Source organism: Rattus norvegicus, chromosome 20 (assembly GCF_036323735.1).
Source record: "Rattus norvegicus strain BN/NHsdMcwi chromosome 20, GRCr8, whole genome shotgun sequence".
Lineage (NCBI taxonomy): Eukaryota > Metazoa > Chordata > Mammalia > Rodentia > Muridae > Rattus > Rattus norvegicus.
In genome coordinates, this window is record NC_086038.1 from 27,306,632 (window position 1) to 27,321,521 (window position 14,890).

Here is a 14,890-nt window from a genome sequence, read left to right on the forward strand (position 1 = left end):
ACAACTATCTGCTCCTGGAAATTTCCAGAGACCAGCAGCCTGATAGGAACTCAGGATATTTGGAATTGGGGTGTTAAATACTGCATTCAAGTCATCGCTGCATGAGGAGACCAAGTCACTCTTTCAATCATTTGACAAATATTTACTGTAAAGGACACATGGCTTATAGGCAGCTGCTCTACTTTATGCACTTGGGTTCTGTGGACACGAAAACGAAATCTAATTTAATCGTGTCATAATAATGAGACTCATTTTCTTTACAAGTGCAATCAAGTTAAAGCAATTATTTCACAGGGTTGTTTAAGAGCATTAAAACAATCCAGATCTTTATTTTCTTTCAAAAAAAAACCGAGGAAAAGTGACATTCAGCTTCACAAACAACAGGATAGCCCAACGCGTAGGAGGGGCATGCACACCACTTCGGATGCTTGCCCTGGCATCTCTCAGTTGTGTTATCATTCAGCTTGCTGGACCTTTGCCTGTGCCAGGCTCGAGAGCGTTGGGAACACGAGGGAGCCACCAGGGGGCAGCACACGGCAAGAAATCTTGTATGTCGACCGCAGCCCACCGCCAAACTTCCCTGCTGCTCTGGGTCCTCGTACGTACTTCCGTCGCTCTGACGCTCCCAGAAACCCGGGCATCGGGAAGGAGCGCAAATTCCCCCTCTTTTGAGCCTCAGGAAGAAAATCTGGAGCTGGGTTCACCAGAGCACACTAGAGCGGCCGCTGGAGTCTTTCACCGCGCCGCCAGGGGCGCGGCGCTGGCCCAGAGTGTGCTGGCGCGTGGGCGTCGTCGTCAGTCACACATCGGTGATTCTGGAGAGGGCAGTCGGCCTCCCGAAGGAGTAGTCGCGGCCCCAGCAGCCCCCCACCCCGTGGTCTCCAGCGCCTTCCCCTCTCGCCTCAAGGGACATCCCCGCACCTATACCCACAGCTGTCACCTGTGCGTGCTGGGAGGCGAGGGGACACAAGCAAGTGTGCTCCCCAGAGTCGTCCAGAAGGATGCCTGGGTGTCGGATGCGTCCTCAGGCTGCTCTCCAGCGCTGGCTAAGAAAGCAGTCGGGATGATGCTCGCAAACTTTCCTTCGCCGAGGCGTTGAGAAGAAACGTCCCTTCCTAAAGCTCGCGGAGAACCCAGAGTCTGGCGTCCAGAGGAGCCAAGCCTGCGCAGGGGAAGTTCTCTCGAGCCCCGGAGGTGGCCCAAAGGGAGAAGCTTCAAGGCAGGAGAGGTGTCTGCTTCCCAGCACCCCCGCAGTGACTCTGACCTCCGCACGCCCCCTGCACACGTGCCGGCGGCCCAGGGACCAGGTCCAGCTGGGCTAGTTGAGGAAGGCGGCGGCGCTCTGGCAGCCCGAGGGCGCATGGAGGCGCCGAGGGGGGCGGTGCGGCTCGCCTGCGGCGCGGGGGAGCGCGCACGCCGCGCCCCGGTCTCCCCCGGGACCCGGCTGGCCTCTCCCTGCACTTCCCGCTGCTGGGCTCCGGGGCGCGGGCGGCGCGGCGGCACAGGTGTAGCCCGCAGCGGCGGGGCGCGCGCGTAGGAGGACTGATTTTACTCGGCTGGCTGGAGTTGCCTCGGGGTTCCGGAACTAAGGCGCCCGCCTTGCAAGCAGGCTCGGCGAGTCACTTTGCAAACCCTGGAGGCCAGCGCCTCGGACCGAACCCTGTGGGCTGGGCGCAAATGCTCGCTTTCCTAGGCGGGCCGGGCTCTGGCTGCTGGACTTAGGCGGCTCGCTGGGCCCGCGCCGGCGCCTCCCCCATGCTGCTTGGAGCGTCCTGGCTGTGCGCGTCCAAGGCGGCAGCCACCGCAGCTCCGGGCGAGGGCGACGACAGGCAGGGTGAGCAGCAGAGAGGGGACCAGGCGAGGACTGAAGAGGATATGGACGAGTCATCGCTGCTGGATTTGTTGGAATGCTCTGTGTGCCTGGAGCGCCTGGACACCACTGCCAAGGTGTTGCCATGCCAGCACACCTTCTGCCGACGCTGTCTGGAGAGCATCGTGTGCTCGCGCCACGAGCTACGCTGTCCCGAGTGCCGCATCCTGGTGGGCTGCGGGGTGGACGAGCTGCCGGCCAACATACTGCTAGTGCGCCTGCTGGATGGCATCCGCCAGAGGCCCCGCACAGGCGCCAGCCCTGGGAGCAGCCCTCCTGCGCGCCCGGGGCCGGGTACGTTCCCAGCGTTGGCAGGCGGTGCTGGAGGGGCGACAGGCAGTCCCCCGCGTTCTCCCGTCTTTCTCTCAGCGGCAGCAGGCAGCTCTACCTCCTCCAGTTTGTGCGACGCGGCGACTAATAGGAGCGTGCCTGTGGCTAAGGTAAGAAGGTACCCCAATGACATGGCGCCACTGTGTGGGAATGTGTATGCTTGTGCGCACGTGGATGTGCGAGTAGTTGTGATTAGAAGAGGAGGCTAGCCGTGGCTCTGCCGTGGCTCACTCGTTTGTTTTATTCTTCTTTCACAACTCTGTTTTCCAGGGACTCTGCTTAGCTGTCAGTTTCCACTTTACCAGTTCTTGGCTACATCCCCTCACAGCATCCCAAGCTCCTGCCCCCCATCCTTACTTCAAACTTCTTGTGGACTCCTTAAGTCACTTTCCAAGCACATGAGCCCATCTGCTCCCCAGAACCTGTTCCTATGTGAGGCAGAACCCAACCTCTCATTAGGTGGACATGCCTTCTGTTCCTGCCACTCTACCCCTTTTGACTAGACCGGTAGGTCTGTCTGTCCATCCATTTGTCCATCCGTCCATCCATCCATCCATCCATCCATCCATCCATCCATCCATCCATCCATCCATAACTTTGGTCACCCAATTCTCCAGAAACAACCATCTTCTGCCACACCTCCTTAGTCCTGCTCCTTCTCAGGCCACCAGTTGTGGGGACTTACTGCTTAATGGTTCACTGGTTCTGATCACTGACAGGGAGTCAGTTAGCAGTCTCTTGCCTGCTTAGCCGTGGAGGACGGGAGAGGGCAAAGTGGGCAGACACTGCCCGTAGAGAATGACAACTACAGCAGCCCCAGAAAGAAGGACCTTACCAAGAGTCTTCTGGAAGACTTACTTCATCACATGCTTGGGCGTGGCATTCTCTCGTGGAGCCTCAGCTGTGGGCTCTTAAGAAGGGTTGCTTTCCAAGGTGGATAGTTGTTTTTAACTTTCGATATTAGATTTTCCCAGCTGCAGTGTATAGACGTCACTACTTCTGTTCTCGGTGGAGGGCGTCTTGTGGATGGCTGAGTTTGAGTTTTCTGTGGATGAGGAAGAAAAAGCAGGCAAAGGCAGACAAGGAATATTCATGCCTTCTTAGGATGGTCACGAAGGATCACAATTCAAATCTGGCTTTTAACTGTGATTAAATCTCGCTATATGCTCCATTAGACATTCAGAAACTTCTTTCTTGCCCATGTTGCTTTTAATCTAACATCAGAATTAAAGGCTTTTATTTGCAAGATTTGGTGCTTGCTTCCTCCTGCTTCAGTAATCACGTGACTTTTGGAGCTATGGTTCTGGGCTTTTTGATAACTGCTGACAGATGAGGGTGCAGTTCACCTTGAGGAGTCGTAGTTGGCCTGGGTGTAAGGAAGCGTCTGGTGGAGGAAAAGGCCAGCCTCAGACTGCTTCTGGAAATAATGCTGTTCAGAACATTCTTTAGAACGTGTCTGTCCACGAGGTGAGAGCTTATAGCTTTAGTATTAGTCTCAGACATAAGGAATTCATGTTTGCCTTGATGATTTTGAGACCCTGGTTGATTTTGTGTGGCCACGAATATCATGGTTTAGGATGTCCGCACTTCTAGGAATTTGAGAACATGTTTTCTTTCTGTTGTGTCAGCTAGAGTGCAGGCTCTCCCTCAAAGTTGACTCAAAAGGACTGAGTCCAGGTTCTGGGGAAAAGCCAGAATGAAACCTAGTGTTAGTTACCATGTTCAGAGAGCAAAGCGGCAGAGGCAGGGATGGTAATATCTGCGGCTTTTGTTACTGATTATCAGTAGTAATTGGGTCTCTTCTTGGTCAGCTGGAAGCCTTCTGTGCTCCAGCCACACTACCACTTTGGGGTGACAGCATTAGGCCTTGATGGGCAGTCTTGGGGACAGTGTGGATGTGACAGAAGGTAGAGACTGAAACTGTGTGTTATGGAGACGTGAGCCACCGGTAAGCTGAGAAGGCAGAGACCACCTAAAAATCGCTTCCCAATGGGCTCTTGGTTCTCCAGTGTCCCTGAATTGATTGTCCCTGTATGAATGGCTCTCAGTGAGGCTGAATTCTGACTATTGCTGCATGTTGTTTAATAAGCAGACCCTTATTCCATCGTTTTAACAAACACCAAGTATGACCTAATAGTAACCATAAGTATTGAATTTCTCCTTTCTAGGTTAGAAGCTTCTCAGATCTTTTGGGCTACAGGAGATATGTAAACTTTTAGGGTGTATAAACTATAGATAAATATCTAGATAGCTTACCTGCATTCTTAGTTCAGTTACAGCTGAATTTGGGAACTGTGTCAGGGATAAAATGTACATTCTTTTGAACAGGGCTTGGTTCTCTTCTGCACACTTGGAGTCCCCTACCTGATAAGCAGGGCCTCTCAATTCTGTTCTCACATGAGTGATTTGAGATGAGGCTTTAAAGAAGAAATCAGTTACTGATACTGCCCCTAGGAAGTTTGTACCAATTACATAGTTTGGGATCATCAATCGCTCCATTTGCTGGTAAATACTCTCTGTATGGTTACTTAAAGTGATGTTTAAGTCTGGCTTTGATGATAACTGTAAAACTATTGACATAACTTATGTTGATTCCTATGTAATTGATTATAGTATTCTATTTGTTATATTATTTATATCATTATAATTAATATATATAATTAATGTGTGTTGACTTTTTCAACTTGACTTTATTGTTTTGAAAGTTCCTCCAGGGAACATCCCAAAGTATTATCCACTGAGTTTCATGAGGGCAGTCTAAGAGTGACACTGGGGCTGGGGAGGTAGCTTGGTGGCACAGTACTTGTCTAGTATGCCGGAGACCCTGGGTTCCATCTACAGCAATCCAACAAACAGGCAGGCAAGGAATGTGCCGAAAGGGTATCATGGCTTCCACCTGAGTAACTTGGATATTGACATTTTTAATATGAAGGATTTAACAAAGACTTAGGCATGTAGTAATTCCTACATTAACAAGTGTTTTTATTTTTGAATATTCTTTGCCTTTGTTTGGCATGTATAGAACCTATTGACTAGTTATATTGTGCCAATCAGTCATCTTTGGCCTCTCGTTATCGACCTGTCTCAAGGCAGTGGGAAAGAGAGCTGCTCTTGGTGCTCGGGAGGCTCTTATAGGCTGGTGCTTTTGCAGCACTTCCGTGAGATTTGAGAGTAAAGAGATTTTCACAGACTAAAGGACCAGAGAGTTTGACAGTGACTTTGATGACATAAAAGTAGGCTCAGTAGCTAATTAGTTTGTTTATATCATGTCTTCCCACCTGTCCCTCCCCTCCCACTGTCCACTGTGCTGAGCTGGAACATTGCACGAGCCTCATCTGTGGCTACATATGTGTGGGCCTCACCAGCCTAACCACATACTGCACCATTGAGTTTCACATGGACCTCCACTGTGTATCTTTTTCGCTTTTTTTTGTTTTTTTGTTTTTTGTTTTTTTGTTTTTTGTTGGTCTTTCATAAAACAGGATCTCATGAAGCCAAGATTGGCTTTGGATTGATTGTGTATCTAAGCATCATTTTGAACTCACCCTCTTGCTGTCTCTCACTTCCTGGGTGCACTTGGATCCTGAAAGAAGCCAGATAGCCCACAGGGTAGCTGACAGCTGGTGTCATAAGAACTTTGTCCAGGATGGAGCGTGTCTGAGGTGTCTGAAGTCACATTAACCTTATCCCCAGGCATCAAAACTGAAACGCTATGGCTTTCCTTTCGCATGCCACCGGTCTGGGCACAGTACTCCTATCAAGTGGACAGAATAGTGGCCCACAGACATTGATATGTAGGTGTAACTGGGCCAGGTTGGATCCTGCAACCACACACAGTTCCCTCTGCCCTTCTGTTTGGCTTAGCTGTTATGGTTTGGTCTTGGATGTAATAAGGACTTTGGAAGAAAGAGTCCATCGTGAGGGGATAGGCATGTTCGGATTCTGAAAGGAGCCAGATACCCGAAAGGGTATCGGACAGCTGGTGACCTGAGAGCTTTGCCTCAGAGCTGAGCCTGTCTGCTCAGGACGCTGTGAGGGTGACAACAGTACTTCAGGGACAGCGATGTTTGCTGCTTGTCATTTTTTACTGGTGGTTATTAGTGGGTAATCTAAATTACCATTCACTTCGCACCTACTGTGTGCCATGACTTACAGAATATTCTATTTGCTTTTGTTTAAATATTTTGAGACATAGTTTTACTATATGGTTCATTTGAATCTTGACCTCTTTTTTTTTTTTTTTCAATTTGGTAGCATCATTTTTTTTTTTTTTTTTATTAACTTGAGTATTTCTTATATACATTTCGAGTGTTATTCCCTTTCCCGGTTTCCGGGCAAACATCCCCCTCCCCCCTCCCCTTCCTTATGGGTGTTCCCCTCCCAACCCTCCCCCCATTGCCGCCCTCCCCCCACCAGTCTAGTTCACTGGGGGTTCAGTCTTAGCAGGACCCAGGGCTTCCCCTTCCACTGGTGCTCTTACTAGGATATTCATTGCTACCTATGGGGTCAGAGTCCAGGGTCAGTCCATGTATAGTCTTTAGGTAGTGGCTTAGTCCCTGGAAGCTCTGGTTGCTTGGCATTGTTGTACTTTTGGGGTCTCGAGCCCCTTCAAGCTCTTCCAGTTCTTTCTCTGATTCCTTCAATAGGGGACCTATTCTCAGTTCAGTGGTTTGCTGCTGGCATTCGCCTCTGTATTTGCTGTATTCTGGCTGTGTCTCTCAGGAGCGATCTACATCCGGCTCCTGTCGGTCTGCACTTCTTTGCTTCATCCATCTTGTCTAATTGGGTGGCTGTATATGTATGGGCCACATGTGGGGCAGGCTCTGAATGGGTGTTCCTTCAGTCTCTGTTTTAATCTTTGCCTCTCTCTTCCCTGCCAAGGGTATTCTTTTTCCTCATTTAAAGAAGGAGTGAAGCATTCACATTTTGATCATCCGTCTTGAGTTTCGTTTGTTCTAGGGATCTAGGGTAATTCAAGCATTTGGGCTAATAGACATTTATCAATGAGTGCATACCATGTATGTCTTTCTGTGACTGGGTTAGCTCACTCAGGATGATATTTTCCAGTTCCAACCATTTGCCTACGAATTTCATAAACTCGTTGTTTTTGATAGCTGAGTAATATTCCATTGTGTAGATGTACCACATTTTCTGTATCCATTACTCTGTTGAAGGGCATCTGGGTTCTTTCCATTTTCTGGCTATTATAAATAAGGCTGCGATGAACATAGTGGAGCATGTGTCTCTTTTATATGTTGAGGCATCTTTTGGGTATATGCCCAAGAGAGGTATAGCTGGATCCTCAGGCAGTTCAATGTCCAATTTTCTGAGGAACCTCCAGACTGATTTCCAGAATGGTTTTACCAGTCTGCAATCCCACCAACAATGGAGGAGTGTTCCTCTTTCTCCACATCCTCGCCAGCATCTGCTGTCACCTGAGTTTTTGATCTTAGCCAATCGCACTGGTGTGAGGTGAAATCTCAGGGTTGTTTTGATTTGCATTTCCCTTATGACTAAAGATGTTGAACATTTCTTTAGGTGTTTCTCAGCCATTCGGCATTCCTCAGCTGTGAATTCTTTGTTTAGCTCTGAACCCCATTTTTTAATAGGGTTATTTGTTTCCCTGCGGTCTAACTTCTTGAGTTCTTTGTATATTTTAGATATAAGGCCTCTATCTGTTGTAGGATTGGTAAAGATCTTTTCCCAATCTGTTGGTTGCTGTTTTGTCCTAACCACAGTGTCCTTTGCCTTACAGAAGCTTTGCAGTTTTATGAGATCCCATTTGTCGATTCTTGATCTTAGAGCATAAGCCATTGGTGTTTTGTTCAGGAAATTTTTTCCAGTGCCCATGTGTTCCAGATGCTTCCCTAGATTTTCTTCTATTAGTTTTAGTGTGTCTGGTTTGATGTGGAGGTCCTTGATCCACTTGGACTTAAGCTTTGTACAGGGTGATAGGCATGGATCGATCTGCATTCTTCTACATGTTGCCCTCCATTGAACCATGGTTGAACCAGCACCATTTGCTGAAAATGCTATCTTTTTTCCATTGGATGGTTTTGGCTCCTTTGTCAAAAATCAAGTGACCATAGGTGTGTGGGTTCATTTCTGGGTCTTCAATTCTATTCCATTGGTCTATCTGTCTGTCTCTGTACCAATACCATGCAGTTTTTATCACTATTGCTCTGTAATACTGCTTGAGTTCAGGGATAGTGATTCCCCCTGAAGTCCTTTTATTGTTGAGGATAGCTTTAGCTATCCTGGGTTTTTTGTTATTCCAGATGAATTTGCAAATTGTTCTGTCTAACTCTTTGAAGAATTGGATTGGTATTTTGATGGGGATTGCATTGAATCTGTAGATTGCTTTTGGTAAAATGGCCATTTTTACTATATTAATCCTGCCAATCCATGAGCATGGGAGATCTTTCCATCTTCTGAGGTCTTCTTCAATTTCTTTCCTCAGTGTCTTGAAGTTCTTATTGTACAGATCTTTTACTTGCTTGGTTAAAGTCACACCGAGGTACTTTATATTATTTGGGTCTATTATGAAGGGTGTCGTTTCCCTAATTTCTTTCTCGGCTTGTTTCTCTTTTGTATAGAGGAAGGCAACTGATTTATTTGAGTTAATTTTATACCCAGCCACTTTGCTGAAGTTGTTTATCAGCTTTAGTAGTTCTCTGGTGGAACTTTTAGGATCACTTAAATATACTATCATGTCATCTGCAAATAGTGATATTTTGACCTCTTCTTTTCCGATCTGTATCCCTTTGATCTCCTTTTGTTGTCTGATTGCTCTGGCTAGAACTTCAAGAACTATATTGAATAAGTAGGGAGAGAGTGGGCAGCCTTGTCTAGTCCCTGATTTTAGTGGGATTGCTTCAAGTTTCTCTCCATTTAGTTTAATGTTAGCAACTGGTTTGCTGTATATGGCTTTTACTATGTTTAGGTATGGGCCTTGAATTCCTATTCTTTCCAGGACTTTTATCATGAAGGGGTGTTGAATTTTGTCAAATGCTTTGTCAGCATCTAATGAAATGATCATGTGGTTTTGTTCTTTCAGTTTGTTTATATAATGGATCACGTTGATGGTTTTCCGTATATTAAACCATCCCTGCATGCCTGGGATGAAGCCTACTTGATCATGGTGGATGATTGTTTTGATGTGCTCTTGAATTCGGTTTGCCAGAATTTTATTGAGTATTTTTGCGTCGATATTCATAAGGGAAATTGGTCTGAAGTTCTCTTTCTTTGTTGTGTCTTTGTGTGGTTTAGGTATAAGAGTAATTGTGGCTTCGTAGAAGGAATTCGGTAGGGCTCCATCTGTTTCAATTTTGTGGAATAGTTTGGATAATATTGGTATGAGGTCTTCTATGAAGGTTTGATAGAATTCTGCACTAAACCCGTCTGGACCTGGGCTCTTTTTGGTTGGGAGACCTTTAATGACTGCTTCTATTTCCTTAGGAGTTATGGGGTTGTTTAACTGGTTTATCTGTTCCTGATTTAACTTCGATACCTGGTATCTGTCTAGGAAATTGTCCATTTCCTGAAGATTTTCAAATTTTGTTGAATATAGGTTTTTATAGTAAGATCTGATGATTTTTTGAATTTCCTCCGAATCTGTAGTTATGTCTCCCTTTTCATTTCTGATTTTGTTAATTTGGACACACTCTCTGTGTCCTCTCGTTAGTCTGGCTAAGGGTTTATCTATCTTGTTGATTTTCTCAAAGAACCAACTTTTGGTCCTGTTGATTCTTTCTATGGTCCTTTTTGTTTCTACTTGGTTGATTTCAGCTCTGAGTTTGATTATTTCCTGCCTTCTACTCCTCCTGGGTGTATTTGCTTCTTTTTGTTCTAGAGCTTTTAGGTGTGCTGTCAAGCTGCTGACATATGGTCTTTCCTGTTTCTTTCTGCAGGCACTCAGCGCTATGAGTTTTCCTCTTAGCACAGCTTTCATTGTGTCCCATAAGTTTGAGTATGTTGTATCTTCATTTTCATTAAATTCTAAAAAGTTTTTAATTTCTTTCTTTATTTCTTCCTTGACCAGGTTATCATTGAGTAGAGCATTGTTCAATTTCCACGTATATGTGGGCATTCTTCCCTTATTGTTATTGAAGACCAGTTTTAGGCCGTGGTGGTCCGATAGCACGCATGGGATTATTTCTATCTTTCTGTACCTGTTGAGGCCCGTTTTTTGACCAACTATATGGTCAATTTTGGAGAAAGTACCATGAGGAGCTGAGAAGAAGGTATATCCTTTTGCTTTAGGATAGAATGTTCTATAAATATCCGTTAAGTCCATTTGGCTCAGGACTTCTCTTAGTCTGTCTACATCACTGTTTAATTTCTGTTTCCATGATCTGTCCATTGATGAGAGTGGGGTGTTGAAATCTCCCACTATTATTGTGTGAGGTGCAATGTGTGTTTTGAGCTTTAGTAAGGTTTCTTTTACGTATGTAGGTGCCCTTGTATTTGGGGCATAGATATTTAGGATTGAGAGTTCATCTTGGTTGATTTTTCCTTTGATGAATATGAAGTGTCCTTCCTTATCTTTTTTGATGACTTTTAGTTGGAAATTGATTTTATTTGATATTAGAATGGCTACTCCAGCTTGCTTCTTCTGACCATTTGCTTGGAAAGTTGTTTTCCAGCCTTTCACTCTGAGGTAGTGTCTGTCTTTGTCTCTGAGGTGTGTTTCCTGTAGGCAGCAGAATGCAGGGTCCTCGTTGCGTATCCAGTTTGTTAATCTATGTCTTTTTATTGGGGAGTTGAGGCCATTGATATTGAGAGATATTAAGGAATAGTGATTATTGCTTCCCGTTATATTCATATTTGGATGTGAGGTTATGTTTGTGTGCTTTCATTCTCTTTGTTTTGTTGCCAAGACGATTAGTTTCTTGCTTCTTCTAGGGTATAGCTTGCCTCCTTATGTTGGGCTTTACCATTTATTATCCTTTGTAGTGCTGGATTTGTAGAAAGATATTGTGTAAATTTGGTTTTGTCATGGAATATCTTGGTTTCTCCATCAATGTTAATTGAGAGTTTTGCTGGATACAGTAACCTGGGCTGGCATTTGTGTTCTCTTAGGGTCTGTATGACATCAGTCCAGGATCTTCTGGCCTTCATAGTTTCTGGCGAGAAGTCTGGTGTGATTCTGATAGGTCTCCCTTTATATGTTACTTGACCTTTTTCCCTTACTGCTTTTAATATTCTTTCTTTATTTTGTGCGTTTGGTGTTTTGACAATTATGTGACGGGAGGTGTTTCTTTTCTGGTCCAATCTATTTGGAGTTCTGTAGGCTTCTTGTATGTCTATGGGTATCTCTTTTTTTAGGTTAGGGAAGTTTTCTTCTATGATTTTGTTGAAGATATTTACTGGTCCTTTGAGCTGGGAGTCTTCACTCTCTTCTATACCTATTATCCTTAGGTTTGATCTTCTCATTGAGTCCTGGATTTCCTGTATGTTTTGGACCAGTAGCTTTTTCCGCTTTACATTATCTTTGACAGTTGAGTCAATGATTTCTATGGAATCTTCTGCTCCTGAGATTCTCTCTTCCATCTCTTGTATTCTGTTGGTGAAGCTTGTATCTACAGCTCCTTGTCTCTTCTTTTGGTTTTCTATATCCAGGGTTGTTTCCATGTGTTCTTTCTTGATTGCTTCTATTTCCATTTTTAATTCCTTCAACTGTTTGATTGTGTTTTCCTGGAATTCTTTCAGGGATTTTTGCGATTCCTCTCTGTAGGCTTTTACTTGTTTATTAATGTTTTCCTGTGCTTCCCTAAGTGTGTTCATGTCTTTCTTGAAGTCCTCCAGCATCATGATCAAATATGATTTTGAAACTAGATCTTGCTTTTCTGGTGTGTTTGGATATTCCATGTTTGTTTTGGTGGGAGAATTGGGCTCCGATGATGGCATGTAGTCTTGGTTTCTGTTGCTTGGGTTCCTGCGCTTGCCTCTCGCCATCAGATTATCTCTAGTGTTACTTTGTTCTGCTATTTCTGACAGTGGCTAGACTGTCCTATAAGCCTGTGTGTCAGGAGTGCTGTAGACCTGTTTTCCTCTCTTTCAGTCAGTTATGGGGACAGAGTGTTCTGCTTTCGGGTGTGTAGTTTTTCCTCTCTACAGGTCTTCAGCTGTTCCTGTGGGCCTGTGTCTTGAGTTCACCAGGCAGCTTTCTTGCAGCAGAAAATTTGGTCTTACCTGTGGTCCCGAGGCTCAGGTTTGCTCGTGGGGTGTTGCCCAGGGGCTCTCTGCAGCGGCAGCAACCAGGAAGACCTGTGCTGCCCCTTCCGGGAGCTTCAGTGCTCCAGGGTTCCAGATGGTCTTTGGCTTTTTCCTCTGGCGTCCGAGATGTGTGTGCAGGGAGCAGTCTCTTCTGGTTTCCCAGGCTTGTCTGCCTCTCTGAAGGTTTAGCTCTCCCTCCCACGGGATTTGGGTGCAGAGAACTGTTTATCCGGTCTGTTTCCTTCAGGGTCCGGCGGTGTCTCTGGCAGGGGTCCTGCTGCTCCTGGGCCCTCCCCGACGGGAGCCCAGAGGCCTTATACAGTTTCCTCTTGGGCCAGGGATGTGGGCAGGGGTGAGCAGTGTTGGTGGTCTCTTCCGCTCTGCAGCCTCAGGATGAAAGACCCCCAGAGAGGACCTTTCCCTCAGGAGGAGTCCCAAGCGCCCAATGACCGAGCCGAGTCCACTCGGATGCAATCAGCAAGAGGGTTTATTGGAAAACACAGGTACCTGCGGGCACACAGTCTCTTCGGAGGACTTGCGCACCCAGCAGCTCCAGCATGGGGCTTTTATAGGGATTGGGGAAGCAGAAGCGGGCGTACAGAAGCAGATGCATAGTTACGGGGATTGGTGGATTCAAACGAGGCACATAGACATGTTCACATATGATTGGCTATTTCACATGATGAGGTAATAAGGTATAGCTACACACATTGGCAGGTTTGGGGCGTCCTGGATGTCGGGGGCTGGGGGCTTATCTCTTCCTGCCAGGTGGCCTGTGAGTGGTACTCCTGGTCTGTTCTGCATTCCTTTCCTTTTATGGTCTGTTAGTTTTCACGGTGACTCGGCCCTAGGTATCTGGGCGTGCCTGGGCTCGTTCAAGCCTGTTGCAACTCTGAGTTAAGACTCATGGGGTGGGTCTTTCATTTTCCCCCATTTTCTTTTAGACTTGAGTAAAATCCTTTACTCAAATCGAATTCTAAGGAATCTCTTCCTGTTGTCTTACCCTCTGGTATTGTTGGGTGAGAACAAGCGTCTGAATGACTGAGAGTCTGTTCTTTATGAACTGCATCAATCTGTTTAGAATGCAGGGGCCAAAGAGGAAGATTAGGAGGAGGATGATTAAGGGTCCCATCAAGGTGGACACCAGGGTAGCAAACCAAGGGGATCGGTTAAACCACCCCTCGAACCAGCCTTGTTGGGAATCAAACAGCTTCTGTCTCTGGGCCAAGCGTTCTCGGAGCTTAGCCATGTTATCTCTCACTAATCCTGTATGGTCTGCATAGAAACAACATTCTTTCAGTGTAGCACACAGGTTCCTTCTTTAAGGAATATCAGGTCTAATCTTCTCCTATTCTGAAGGACTACCTCTGAGAGGGAGGTTAGGTATTCTTGGAGGTCAGCTAAAAAGTCTTTCACTCTTTTTATATCTGAGTCAATGGCAGTTCTGAATTCTCTATAAACCTTGCATTGCAGGGCAATGGCAGATGTCCTTGTGCTGCCCTTGCAGCACCTAGATAGCCTTAAGTAATTCTCAACTCTTTTTTTTTTTTCTTACTAAGTCTTTAGCATCAGGATTCCAATCTGGACACTATCTAAACCTACACACCAAGGTCATGACTAGCTTTTAGAACTTCTAAACTTATACAGATTGTGATCCCTGAGGCACAGTCCCAAGAAGTGTTAGGAGTACTAACATATGCAATGTTACATCATTTGTAATAGAAATCAAGCCTATCCCCACACCTATCTTGATAAAACCCGGGGCAAACATGAAATTAAGTCTAGGGAGCTTTTTGAAGATCTGAGTTTCCCTCTAGGTCCCAGCTCTCAGCCCCAACAGCTAGTACACGGCTGGTGAGGGTTGAGAGTTGATGGCTGTCAGGGTGGTCAGCAGAACCAGGTACGGTCCTTTCCAGTGAGTATCTGGGTTCGGTGCCATCGTATGTAGCCGAGTCTCCGACCTGGAACTGGTGAGATGTCTCAGGGGTCCCCAGGGCATAGGCTGCTGCCAGCTCTGAGCAGATTTCTTTCTGTATCACCTGTAGGTCTTTTAGCCTGGCACACAAATCATTATTACTATGGCACTATGACATGTTGGTTCAGTAACATCATCTAATACAGTCAGTGGGGCTGAGGCCCCATATAAGATCTCAAAGGGGGTAAGGCTGAATCTGGAAGGGGTATTTCTTGCTCTGAAGAGAGCAAGAGGGAAGGAGTGTCACCCAGTCTGCGCCAGTCTCCATGGTTAATTTGGTCAGGGTCTCTTTTAGAGTTCTATTTATTTACCCTACCTGTCCTGAACTTTGAGGTCTGTAAATACAATGTAATTTCCAATCGACCTCTAAATACTTGGCCACACCCTGGCTTACCTTGGCAACGAAAGTAGGGCCGTTGTCTGACCAGATTACCTTGGGCATTCCAAGAGGAAGATTTCTTCCAGTATCTTCTTGATGATTGCAGAAGCCGTCTCTC

At 46.1% G+C, this 14,890-nt stretch overlaps 1 protein-coding gene across 5 annotated transcripts in view; it reads left to right on the top strand.

The window, feature by feature from the left end:
* The first annotated feature begins 305 nt into the window (after positions 1–305).
* Positions 306–14,890, top strand: part of Sh3rf3 (SH3 domain containing ring finger 3) — a 335,379-nt gene continuing 320,794 nt past the window's right edge. For 3 of the 5 annotated variants that reach the window (XM_017601803.3, XM_039099198.2, XM_063279663.1), the window contains exon 1: positions 306–2,310. In XM_017601803.3, the coding sequence (XP_017457292.1) occupies positions 1,756–2,310 (555 nt within the window). In that variant the 5' untranslated portion in view covers positions 306–1,755. The remainder of the gene's footprint in view (positions 2,311–14,890) is intronic. The other 2 variants (XR_010061102.1, XM_039099199.2) reach the window with 1 other exon arrangement.